The sequence below is a fragment of the Apus apus genome, chromosome 10 (assembly GCF_020740795.1).
Source record: "Apus apus isolate bApuApu2 chromosome 10, bApuApu2.pri.cur, whole genome shotgun sequence".
NCBI lineage: Eukaryota > Metazoa > Chordata > Aves > Apodiformes > Apodidae > Apus > Apus apus.
This window is the reverse complement of record NC_067291.1, coordinates 15,842,908-15,856,289: the sequence shown is the minus strand read 5'-3', so window position 1 is coordinate 15,856,289 and position 13,382 is coordinate 15,842,908. Positions and strand designations below refer to the sequence as shown.

Genomic DNA, 13,382 nt, shown 5'->3' with positions numbered 1-13,382 from the left:
ATTACACATTTGCTGTTTACTTATTCTTGCAATCATTCTTTAAAGTCTAGTAGAATTTTTTTTCTGCTTTGATGCTATGGTGCATTTGCTGTGCAACAACAGTAATATTTTCTCTCGACATAGACAGCAAAAATAACTTTAAGGTAAATCTAGCACCTGCAAGCTTTCCCAGTGCTGAAATCTTTTATAATAGAATAAGCATTTGGCTGATCATTTTTTGCCACACTGAACACCACCTGCCAGAAGCCAGTAGGAAAGAAAAAAAATAAGGAAAAAAAAAAAAAGGGAAAAAAACTTAAGGAAGAACTGCTCCAGCATCAGGAAGATTGAACAAGCTGCAAACACTGCTGCATTTGTTAACTCTAAACAGAATATCAGAAGTAATAAAAGGAACTATGAGAATGGAAAGAACAGATTCATCTTCAGCCACTTCTCCATGTGATGAGCCATAGCATTCAGCCAGAAAACATTTCCTGCTCTGCAAAACCACAAACATTTGTAGAGCCAAAAAGGGCATTGTTCTTCTCAGGGAATAGTTTCAAACTACTGGAATGCTTAAAATAAGAGAATGTTCTTATGAGTTACTGTTATTTAGTCAGCAAGTTGTGAAACCCTCACCAGGTGAGAATGGCAAACAACTGCAGACAGGATCCCTGCCCCTAGGGATTTAGAGGTTGTGGCACTGATCCTGCAAGCAGATAAGCACCCCGAGACCAAAGAGAGGCCCTGGTAAATTAAGTGGCTCTTGGAGCTGCTGCCTGTAGCCAATTGTGCAGATGCAGTTCAAGGAGATGAGTCTAGAGGACAACACCACAAGGCAAAATAAGGGAGGAGGCAACAGGAGGAAAGATATGGTTACTACTAGGAAACAAAGAGCTTACCAATACTGAACAAAATAAGGAGTGTGAGGGGAGGGGAAAGACTAGGATGTAAGAGTAGGAACCATATTCTATTCCTACTAAGAAATTTAAATAAAAGGTTAAACTGATAACTCACAAAACATCTCATCTGCTAATGTGGCATTAGATCATTACTTGAAAACTTGAAGCTATGAAAGAACATTGCAGTGGGACAACATATGGTACCAGCCAGGAGATAGATAAATCACCTTTGAGGCCACCCCTGGAAAATGCTGTTTTAAGCAACATGAGCTTGTGCAATAGCATGGGGCACCAAATCCACTGTTAGCAGTCCTTTGCGGCGCTGGGGAAGAGTTTACCCAACTAAAGCAAGCTCAGGTAACAGGATCCACCTGTAAACAAGACTACAACAACATGCCCCTGAGATGCAAACAGAGAAAAGGGACACCAGTGCCACTCAAAAGGAACACAAAGTTCCCCAAGGTGGCACCAGTCAAGCCTGCGGAGCAGGAGAGGCCTGCAGCGGTACCACCATTCACACGCAGACAAGTACCGCCTCCCGGCTGCCACCAGCTCTCCCAGCAGCCGCTGCCACTCGGCTCCCGCAGGATTTGGGATTTTGCAGTCAGTGTGTGCAGAGCCAGCTTAGGTGTCTCTGCATTCAGGTCATAGTTAATCAATTACCCAGTAATAGGTTTTAATAAACATACAGAGGCATCCGGACATGACTGGAACAAGGAGAGAAACACAGAGTATACTAGCAATGAAAAAAAATTGATCAATTATTATTTAAAAAAAATATATAAAAATCACATTTGTCTCTTTAACTTAACATCTCCCAAAAAAACCCCAAAGACTTACGTTCCCAAAAGCTCCTCATGCTTTTTGTTATCCTTTCTCCAGACCTCTATGTCCAACATATCCTTCCTGTCAGAGAAGTAGTGAAAATCAAACTGTTCCCTCCACTGAGGATTTGCACTCTTACACAGTGTCTAGAAAACATGCAGTTATAGTATTTACTTTTCTTAAATGGTACTTATTTCCACAGTAAAGCACATATCAATTCTTCTACAAGAACAAGGGTGGATGTTAGAACATCAAATACTAAGGTCATTCCAACCAAAGATCCTCAGCCCATCACACAAAGCCTCATCTTTCCCTCTCCCAGCAATGACAAATATAGAAGTGTGATATGAATAACTGGCTGGAGCAATTCTGAAATGCAAGGTGGATCCATCAGCTTCCACTTCCAGCTGACTATGGTTACATTCAACCTCATACACTGGAAGAAATCACAACTAAACCTTTTGCGAACTGACACCTGAAAACAAGTTTGAATGACTTCAGGAGCCTAATTAAGTATTTTTCACCCTTTTGTGTGAAGATATAGGCAAAGAAGGAGCAGCCTTGAAATTATCAACACCCAGTTAGTTTGGTATCTCTAAATTGTCCCTCTGAGTTGGGTGGGATTGTTCATGTGATCAGGTTACTCTGAGTATTCACTGGATTGGGACCTGCAGTTTAGATCACACTACACTACCCACCATCAGTATCAGCATGGCCACTGTGAGAACAGGAGATAGGATTAGCTAGACCATGACTAGGATTTCTCCCACCCTGTCTCTTTGCTGGACCATGAGAGATCATGCTTCATAAGCTGAATAAACTCCAGGAAAGAACACGCCAATTTGAAGTCTGATTAGGGTGCAAAAGCAGTGGTCCCCAACTTTTAGTGGACCTCAGACAGAAATACTAAACAATTAGCTCCCTGCAGGCCACAATGTACATGACTTTTCATTTTAAACTTTTTAATTTTCTATGACTGCAAACACTGCAGTCTTGCAGACTCATGACACAGGTTATGGACCATTAAAGAGAAACATAAAAAGGAATCTTAACTCAAATAATGTATATTTATTCTGAAATAACTAACCCATGTGTTAATTTTCAAAGCTGCTTTTCTAAATGAAAACATTCTATCACGACCCTTGGTTTGAGATCCAATGTGGGGGACAGAGTGTAAGTTTCAGATGCACCCACATCTGAATGTTATGCTCTGTACATTTTTACAGGAGGGGGTTTGTTTCCTCCTCCCTCCACACTTTCAGTTCACGACATGCAGAGCTCTTGCTTTTTTAACAGGATATTTTTTAATTATACCCTCTCTCCTTACTAGACTTTGGAGATGAAATCTGTATCTTTGGGAATCCCATTCATTTCTTAGATTACCATGAAACAGTACTGGATACAAGTAAACACAGCCTGAAAGAATAAAAATTGAAATGAAAACTGGCGTATTCTGTGTGTTGGTGGGGTGAAGGGTAGGTTCTGCTATCTCTAACATTTTTCAAGAAAGGTGCAATAAAAAAATAATAACTCCCCTGCATTGGCAACCATTTCAGGTCTGCTTTTCCAGCATACCTAACATTGCAAACCCAACTTCTGTGTTGGCAGAGAACAAAACACGTGTGATGCGTGTAGCTTTATTTCCTTTCATAGTTATGTCAAACATCCATCCATATGATGAGTATGTTAAATGCACAAACCAGATACACACAATATTCTTAACTTCCTATTTCTATACTGGCATGTAAAACATATTAGTAAAATGTTAATGTCCCTGATCTGGTCTCCTGGTTTTAATCTTATTTATATTGAAGAGACTCAAGAATAGTTCCATCTGAGGTAGCAACACCAGTAAAAGAAACACCAAGGATCTTAGTGGCTTCAGCAAACTTCAGAAAATCCTTAATACTTACCTTACTCTTGTATCTTTGATCTCCCAGTTTGAGGAGAATAAAAATCTCTGTCAAGGCCCCTCTGGAGATGTTCTTCCCCTCCAAGAGTGTGATGGTGACCAGCCCATTCCACAACTGGTTCTTGCACAAAGAGTCGGAGAGTCGCACGCTCCGCATGAAGCTCGACTGAAAAGCAAGTCAGCAGCACATTTACACACCCAAACCAACATTTTCATGCTCAAACTGACTCTGATACAAAAGCACCAGAAGCAAGAGAGGCACCACGATCCCCTGGGAGTAAGCAGAGAATGGAGGACAGTAGCATGCTATGGATTTTCTGCCTGTATTGTACTAAGGCTGGTCCCATGAAGGGACTGTGTTCACTCAGTATCAGAGCAGAATCAGCAGGGTCAGCTTAACCACCAGAGCTAACCTGGCTGAGCTCTGGTAAGAGCAGACCTCAAGCATTGAGAGCAATCTGTCACCTTGGCTCAGGGAAAGGCACAGGGGAGTGCTGGGGAGGAAAGTGAAAGAGGAGAGAAAGTAAACTCTTAAATGCCTCCAGCTACATCCGTAAAATGCAGGCCTGTTCCTTCTGGGGAAACAGCCCACAGCCATAATGTCTATGGCCAGGTGAAAGGCTGAACACACATCTTCCACATCCTCAATCACTCAACCGATCGTTGTCCACATTAGCTCTGTGCCTGCTGCCTTTGGAGCTCCTGCTTCCAGAAACCAAGCTCACGAATCAAAAATACTGACGCCTGCTGAAAAAACACTGACACCACCAGGCTCTTTATCTGGAGTTATGGATACCTGGTAGCCACATTTGTTACCTTCACAGCTCCATCCTACATAGCACGGCTGTGCTAACAGTTTGCTAACTGGCAATATTTTATTGGACAGAGGATGATTAAATAGGCCTTTATTTGGGGGGAGTGAGCTGGAAACATTAAAACTCAAGGCTATACTTTTCCTCTTGCAGTAAAAACCCTGCCATATTTTATTCTTGTGAAGCAACTTTTAACTCGCCACACTTAGGAGCTTCAATCATGTCACGTACAGGTGGGAGCAAGATGGAGGAGAAGATTTCACAAGTCACTTTAAAACAGGACGTGTTAGCTTTAAAAGCAAGAAATGTTGTTGCTAAATAAAACGATTGCAAAAGCACCTGATGTCTGAAGATTACTGTTTATGGATCAATTACCCAGCAACAAAATTCTTAAATCATGGGTGGTGAACTCACAAATTTTTTACTTGCTTTTTGCTAGTTAAAAAGACCTAACTCTTTGAATCCCACAAGCACATGAATACACCTCTATTTAAACAGCCCGTTTGGCTTTCCTGGCACACTGGTTAAAAATTCCTACCTTTAAAAAGAAAACGAGATTTTGATTCATAAATCCAGCTGCAATGTAATTTCGTCTTCTCTTTTTCTCCGTGCCCCCCCCCCCCCCCCTTTTTTTTTTTTTAAGTTTGTCTTTTAGGCCAAAAAAGCTAAAGCATGACTGTTCCCATGGACATACTTCAAAGTCCCGGCAGATATATTCCTCCCTAAACACTGCAACTATTTCAAAATCCTTTTTATAAAAAAGGGAGTAATGTCCACAAGGGATCAAAGGGCATTCTACAGTCTGGCAATCGCCTTAGAAAAATGGCAGTGCTTCCATGAAATATGCCCTAAAATAATTTTGCAGCTTGGTATGTCCTAATTTCAAATTGGATGTTTATCTTGGAAAGGCTTCTATCTAACTTGTCCATAAAACAGCTCCACTTAGCTCTATGAGCCCTGTGAAAATGGAATCCAAAGCTGGCTATTAAAGGGGCCTGGAGATTGCTTCCATATGGCGTAACAGCATGGGAGTGGAGGGCTAAAGCCTACAGCAGGCGCTGCTTGGCTTGAGCTCCCCATCTATCCATGGACACTCGTTGCATTACACCATAACATCTGGATTATTGCTTGTAATGTCCCTGGGAAATATCCACTTCCCATCAAAGCCTTTATCTATCTCAGTTGTACTTTGAACATTTTAGTATTTAACATAGTCATGTTTGATGTGATGTACTTGCTGCTTTAGGACCAAGGATTTTCCCTCCCCTCCTCGCTCCTTCCTCAGAGGAGGAAGAGGCATTTGATGTTAGTTCACACACACAAAAAAAACCAGACAAAGTTTATTATCTGCATTACAATTTCTTTTAAAAACAAAGCATCCAGTTCTCTTCAAAGCTTCCAGGCTGACAGTTGTTATCACTCAGTTTTCAAATCGGATTTGGATTCTTTACATTTTTTAACCAGGACAGTATTTTTCAGGAGTCACTCAGCACTGGGGGTCTTCCTACCCAAATTCTGTAGCATACATAACCCCCAGCCCTTTAGCCACTGACTTGACAGTTCAAAGGGCTGCTGGGAGGTGCCCAAATTAGCCCAGATTCCAGGCGGTCCCAGGAAAAATCAGCACCTGCAGCTCAGTATTACTAGAGCACATTGCAATGCATGAACTCTGACCTTTCAAAACAGGTGGCCCCTCGCAAATACCTTCCCTGGCTACTTTCTGGACAAGATCTAGCATCACTTTAGAGCATCATGCTGGATAGAGGAGCCAAGATGTTTGCAACTGGTTTGGGGTGTAGCGTTTATCCGCAGCACCTCGACACAGGCTCAGTGACTGCAGTATGCTTCCTACCTCCTTCACCCAGCTCTGCCACCACCACAAACCTTTCTCCAAATGAAGCAGCATGGATCCCAGGAAGGCTGCTTGCTTCATACCCCTGCAAGACAGCCTGTCACATTAGGAATGCTTTAAACTTCCTGGACATGCCCAGGTCTCTCCCACAGCATAAGCTCATCAGGTCTGGCATGACGCCTGTGCCCCGTGTCATCTATGTGCACACCAAAGACTCACTCTGCAAACACCCTGTGGCCACCTCTCCACCATCCCAGGCATTTGGCAGGCTGTTCCTCTGACCACCCTGATGGAAATCCCAGCCAAACAGGCAGTATCTCAGATTCCACTCCCGGTTTCTGGAAGGAAGCACATCTGGGAGAACTGAGATGTGTGGTAGACCCACAGACCTGGAACATCAATGAGTCAACTTTAGTGTTGCCTGGGGAAGCCTGTACTACAGAAAAATGCCTCCCAAGTGACAGGAAAATGATATTGTACTATTTCTTTTAAAAATCTTGCCTCCTCTCAGATACTCTGCACCTACTCACTTCGAGCTGATTTACAGAGTTAATTGATTAAACTTCACAGCCTCCCTCTGAGCTCGCAAAACTATTGCAGAGCAGAGCACAAAAGTCCAACAAAGTTACTCAGGAGCAAAACAAGAACTGAAAAAAACACCCCAAACACTTTCCCCTCCCTCCAGCCATCACTGTACTAACCTGTCTTCACAAGGAGACCACAAAAATCAAAGCCCCTGTCTGTACTGACCAGAAAAAGAGGACACAACTGCTTAATAAGTGACAACTTTGAAGTGTTTTTATCTATTCAGCTCTTTGCTTTCCCTGTTACCTTCCAGGCTACAGATGCCTCTGCATTTGGGTACTTCAGCTCCTCCTGCTGCTGGACCAGAGCTCTTGCCAGCTGTGCTCCTAGACCAGGTGCCAGGTCCTTCAGACCTCTCCTGCTATATTTTCATGTAAGCTCTCTGCAGTCAGCCAGCTCACACTCTGGCTACGTCCCAGACCAAAGTAAAGGTGCTTTGCAGAGGTACAGAAAAATTGGCTGAAGCCAGGGTCAGGCTACAGGGCTTGAAACTAGGAAACACATGCTCTATGAAGGAAGTTGGCATGTGTCCCAAGCCCAAGACATTAGATAAGTTTACTTATCCCACCCTCAGCTCCCCCCATCACTTCTGAAATCAAGATAGCCTTCAAACCAGAAGTGGAGGAACTGTGCCCAGACAGAGTTCTGTTTCTGGTCTGGGCTCTATGTACAAATATGCACTGATACCATAAAGGTCACCTTTAGGAGCAATACATTACTGTAAAACAGAGAACAACTTAAACAAAAAGAATCCCTCAGACAAGCCAGCCAGAAAGAAAACAGTAAGCACAAGAATAGCCAGAAAGTTTTACCCTTAAAAACATGAGCCCATGTTTAATGCAGATTTAGGGACCGTGCAATATCAGGTAAGTAATGAGTAGTCTTCTCTGAAGCCAGAGTATGGGCTGGTGATAGAACAGGACCCCAACAGGTGAGGAACAGAAGATGGTTCCTCTCTACTGCTTAGAAGGAACATTTGCCCAGAAAACATCCCACACCTCTGCATATAAAAATTGAAAACCAGAGCTCACAATACCATTTTCAGAACGTATTTCCTGGTTTCAAAATGAATACAAAAGCTTTTCACACCTACTTTCTATTTTTTATTGCTTTCTGGTTTTCATTTAAAGAAGAAAGCTGGACAAGAATGACCAGGTGGGCCATATTCTGCTTTCACAGAGCCAAATAGGAGAGGAGAGAGAATGATAGAGCTTTGGAGGGAAAAGAAGCGGCTCGTTGACCCAGCTTCTCAAAATCCTTTAGGAGCTCGAGTCTCCCCGATAGCACCATTTGTATATAATCTCCCTCCATAGGCACCCGGTGAATCCCCTCTGGTGAATCAAGGCAGCTTTCAAATCTGTCTCTTTTCCTGACACACGTACATGCCCCAAGTTCAAACTTGTTTTTGAAGCAATAAAGAGATGCAGAAAAATTGTACATTTAAATGACACGGTGAGGTGGCCAAGTGTGAAGAGCACCCATCTCTCCCATCCTTCATCTAAAAGGAAGAGACAGGACAACAGAAACCCTGCTGCAGCCCCTGTGAAGAGGTCAACATCAAAACTGGGCCACATAATTTGCCATTTGAGAAAACAACAACTCGCAAATCGGAAGACTCTTTGGACCTCTCCTCATTAGGCAGCGAAACCATTTTGCAGAGGCAGTCTCCCCCTGGGAAAGAGGAGAGGGCAGCGAGAAAGGCAAGTGAACCGACAGGAGATTGTCGCCACGAAGCGCGACCCTGTGGCAAGAGAACCCGCCAAACGCTCGGCGAGCGCCGCTGCCCACGGGGCGTCGTGGGAGAAAGCCAAATACAATGAGGCAGGCAAAAATAAAACCTAACAGCCCACGCAGGAGAAGAAAAAAAAAAAGTGTGAGGGATTTTCCCCTGCAATGCGATGCTGAGGAGCACTCAGGTCTGGTCAGCCTTTCAGCCAATTTATTCAATCAGTTTAGGCTATCAAGGTGGCAAGTGCGGCACTTTTGTTTCAGGACAGAACTGCTGCAGGTCAATCCACCCCAAGCAAACCTGCTTATTTACTTCATAGATGTTCAACACTTAAAGGTTAGTCAGCTGTACAAATGCTGGAAACAGGGCATGAGGCACTCAGGGTGAGACTCAAGCCAACTGGGACAAACAAGGGTACTGAGCATTAGTGTGTTTGGCTCCAGCAGGGATAGCTATCAACTCCCTATGCACCCCAGATAGCCCCGGAAAAAAAGACAGAGAAGAGGGGAGAATTTGCCCATACACAGATATGAGTGCATGTATTAATGCTGTCTAATAGTATCCTCTCTCCTTTGCAATGCCACCCTCCATGAGAAAATGAAGAAAGCTGTGCTCTTGGAGACAGCTCCCACAGAAGACAATGCTGCTCTCAGCTCCCATGAAAAATGAGGCATCTGGATGTGCTGCCCATGTCTTGGTAGTCTGCCCAAATGTGCGACAATTCCCTTCTAGTAGCAGTGAAAAATATATACTCTGTAATCAACAGATAGCTAAATCATCCAGTTCAACAGCTCTTGCAACAAAATGATTTAAAGGACACTATTCCGTTGCTGAAATCCTTCCTGCATCTTAGCTGAAATGACAGTGAGGCGACAGTAGCTAGACTGGAAACTGCTGCTGGTTTTGTTGTTGTCTGAAATGCATCTTTTTCTTCAAAAAGCAAGGGAGCTCAGGGAACACACATGAAGAGTGCTCAGTATCCAAAACTGACTCGATGAGCCCCTTTGCCCATGTGACATAGGGTTGTGTCAGGTGTTAGTGCCATCCACAGAGGCACAAACTATCTGGGGTGAATTTGGGAAGCCAGAAAGATTCCCATGGCTGATGTGACAAGACCTATTTAGGACACTGATGTACCACATCAGCAATAAGATAACATAAAATGGTCAAATTAGAGTATAACCAGGTTTCTTTCATATAGGCAATATGGAATAAGAGAAGCTGTGGAAGTTTATTAATTTTATCCATCCTTAAGCATTTTTCCCTGTATTTGCAGAAGAAAAGCTAAATATTACAATACAGGTTAGCTATAGTTCAGTGAAAAACAAAACAGGAAAACCATGTCAATTAGAAAACTTTTATTTGCCTAAACCCACAGAGATGAAATTTAGATCTTTCCCAATCCAGTTGCTCAAAAGGAAACTATATTGCCTTTTTCTCCTGCAATAACCAACAAGAGTCAGCTCAGTAGCCAAAAAAGAGCAGAGTTTGTATATGTCTCCATTTCCCCTGCCCCCCCTTATTCCTGTATCTTTATCTCGTCCAGCAACATTGTTTTCTACCCCATCGTATTCTCTGGCTATTCTTCCCTAACCTCTTGTGCATTCCCTAGACACCTATATTCCCCATGCACACAATTTTTCTTTCTAGCCTTTATGTTCTGCCACAAACTGCTAGTACTGCTTCCACAGACAGAGTTTCCTAACTAAAGATGGTTATTGATGTACAGTACTAGTGTTTTAGTGCAGTAGCAGAATCAATAAACTAGGAAATACTGCTTTGTCAGATTTTTCCAGCGCATGCTGGGAAATTATTTTACTGCTTTTGGATGGTCACAGAGCTTTTCTTTAGAGATCACACTGGAGCATGAACTGTGTCTTCCCTAGGAAGAACTGAAGCTCTCCTACCCTCTAGTGACTAGAACAGAATAGAGCACAGGATTGCAGCTCTTTCTTTTTCCCTCCTCTTTTAAACCATGCTTTCACTTCACTCAGAACCATGCTTCAGCATCTCTTGATTTTATTTAAAAAGATGCTAAGGCACCAGCCAGAGTCTTGAGAACTGAATGACCTGTCTGTATAGCTCACAGCTAAAGGTCCAAAAACCCTTAAGTATGTTTAAAAAAATATTCAAAATGCAATGAGATACAACATAGGACAAAAAAACAAAATTATAAAAAAACTTGTAGTGACAGGACCAGAGACAAAATCTTGGCTTTTCTGGACAAAAAGGACCAGTTTCAAATCTGGCCCACTTCCCCAGGACCCAAAGCCAGCCAGCATCAAAAGACAGATGTGTGTGCATGTGTGAGAAAAAAAGGGGATCAAGCTCCACTGACTGAGGGAGGCCACAGTAATTTCCAGAGCTTCAGTTAAAAAACCTAAAGCACTGATCTCTTCAATTATTCCATCACTTTGGCACATGGCATTCAGGGATGCCTGGTGGCTCTCGGCACCAAACGAAGGGCTGTGATATCCCTGTTCCCAGGGCTCACCGAGCTGCCCTCCAGCTCCAAGGGCTGGACTTGCACTTCTGCCATTGACAAAAAACATACTTGCTGGCACAACCTGAGAAAGTTGGCTCCTCTACATTGCACATCACAGTTGTAATAAATAAAACAAGAGGAGATTAATTATTCAATTTATTTAGGCACAAACCAACAGTTATATAGGGAAAATATCAAGATGCATGTGTTCTCATAAAAGCCAAATTCTGCTTTTCAGAAAGTTAGACTGTATAGCTCTCAGGCTGGGTACTGGGGCCAGCAGTTGCTATATAATTGTTATTTACTCAATAGCAAATTAAAGCTTTACAGAACAAATAAAAAACCACAGTCTGTTTCCCAACCAAGTCAAAATCTACTACAAGAATGGGACAGTACAAGAATATAAAAGTAATGGAAGCCTGCAAAGATACTACAGAAGAGTAAGGAAAGTAAGTTATGTAGATATGTAGAAGCACACAAATCTTGGAAATTCTTTTACATTGCTGGGAATGAAAACTGCCTGCTCAGTCTTCATCCCAAGAATGAAGGGAATTTCAAAATCCACAGGAGCCACCAGAAGAAATACTGCCTCACAGAATTCCTGCCATGGCAAGAGGTGACCCAAACAATTAGACTGGGATCCAGGACACCCATGTTCAACTCCAGTACTGACTCCCAGTCAACTTTGGGGTATCCTTAACTCAAATCCTCCATAGCTCTTTTTTTAGGTTGAATTTATACCCATTTCCTGCATACAGTTTTTCTCTCTTTCTCCAGCCCTTTGCTGAATGGTCTCTCTCTCCCTTGCCACTAGACACCACCGTAGCACCTATGATAAGAACAAAGCAGAAATTTCTCATCACATTAAAAAAAAAAATCTAAAAAGCAAAGGGCATCACAGCCACAACCTTAAGACAGGTTGCATCCATACTTCAGAGCTTTCTGCTGGGAAAGGGCTTCTTAAGATAAAAAAAATATGGATTACCTTGGATGAAGTTCGCCTCTTCCGACTTGACCATCTCTGTCCATGGGTCCCCACCATTGTACCAAAAAGAACCCAGAAAGCAGAAACAGAGGAGTAAAATGGAGAAAGTGTTTAGTAATATAATTCAAACAGCAGCTTTCTAAATGTATTAGAAAAGCTTATTACTAAGTAGGGGCTGGATCTACAGCTGCATTCATCTACATCCCCTTCCTCGTGCAACAGAGCAATCAACAAACTCAAAATACCTGCATTGCACCAAAAAAAAAGGGAAATAAAAAAAAAGTCATCAAGCATGAAAAGTGGAGGGACCCAGAGCCATTAGTAAGAAACATAGCTTATACTTTTGGTGCCATCTGGTTCTACAATAAGCTAATTTAAAAAGAAAAAAAATACAAACAACAAAACCAACATCTTGCTGGTAAGTGCTAATGTGGACAGAGCCATTTCACTATTCTGATTCCACTGGAAATGGCTGAGCAATTTGCATTTGAAATATGAGGGCTTAAAATATTGTCTTTAAAAAAAATTACAGTGTGCACCGACTCTTCTATCATCTGCACTCTGAATGTTAACTAAGCACCCAAGAGTACCAAAAGCTGCTACTTTAAATCAATGTATTTTCTGTCTCACTGGTTAGGCCCACTCTTGTGCCTTCCTAAAAATCCCAGAAGAATTCCTGAGCTTCTTTTGGCTAAACGGCTTTTTTCTAAAGTAACTACATGTCTGCTTCATCCCTTCCTGCAATCCAGTGACATGTGTGCCAACAACACTCTCTTGTACAAGTTAGAGGGGGGAATTTACATCCTAGATCAAAGCCATCTCACAATATAGATTTATAAATACAACAACAACGTTTCAAATGTTGTCATTAAGCTTTTAAATAATCACATATTGAAGCAGAAATAACTCTACAACTATGTTAATATTGAGATTTTACACTTCTCAAAAAGGCAACTATTTGAAAAATAAATAACAAACGGCAGACGTCCCACATTAGCCTGTTCTTATTTTGCTTTCCAACCCCTTAGAAGATTTATGTTTCTATAAATAACCCCATCCAGACTGGAATTCCATACCTATAATTCAATAATGTGCTGTAAACAGCTGCTTTCACGTTAGACTATATGGAAGACTTGTAGAAATATTTTCTCCTTACATTTTATTACACATTTAAAATTGGACTAGGTTGAAAATCAGAGCTAAGTAAATGACTGATCTTGTTTTTTCCCCACCCTTGCTGGACAGGAGCAGGATGAGTTTACCAACACTAGTATGTTTCACACTGTGTAAAATAATAGTAGAAATCTTAAAAGATT

The 13,382-nt window shown here is 42.1% G+C and overlaps 1 protein-coding gene across 1 annotated transcript in view; it reads right to left on the bottom strand.

Annotated features, from left to right (window-relative positions):
* The window catches only part of MCTP2 (multiple C2 and transmembrane domain containing 2), a 101,415-nt gene that overhangs the window by 67,073 nt on the left and 20,960 nt on the right, over positions 1-13,382 (bottom strand). The window contains exons 7-9 of the mRNA XM_051628613.1: positions 12,067-12,102; positions 3,620-3,784; positions 1,722-1,852 (exon numbers count right to left, since the gene is read on the bottom strand). Of these exons, the coding sequence (XP_051484573.1) occupies positions 1,722-1,852; positions 3,620-3,784; positions 12,067-12,102 (332 nt within the window). The remainder of the gene's footprint in view (positions 1-1,721; positions 1,853-3,619; positions 3,785-12,066; positions 12,103-13,382) is intronic.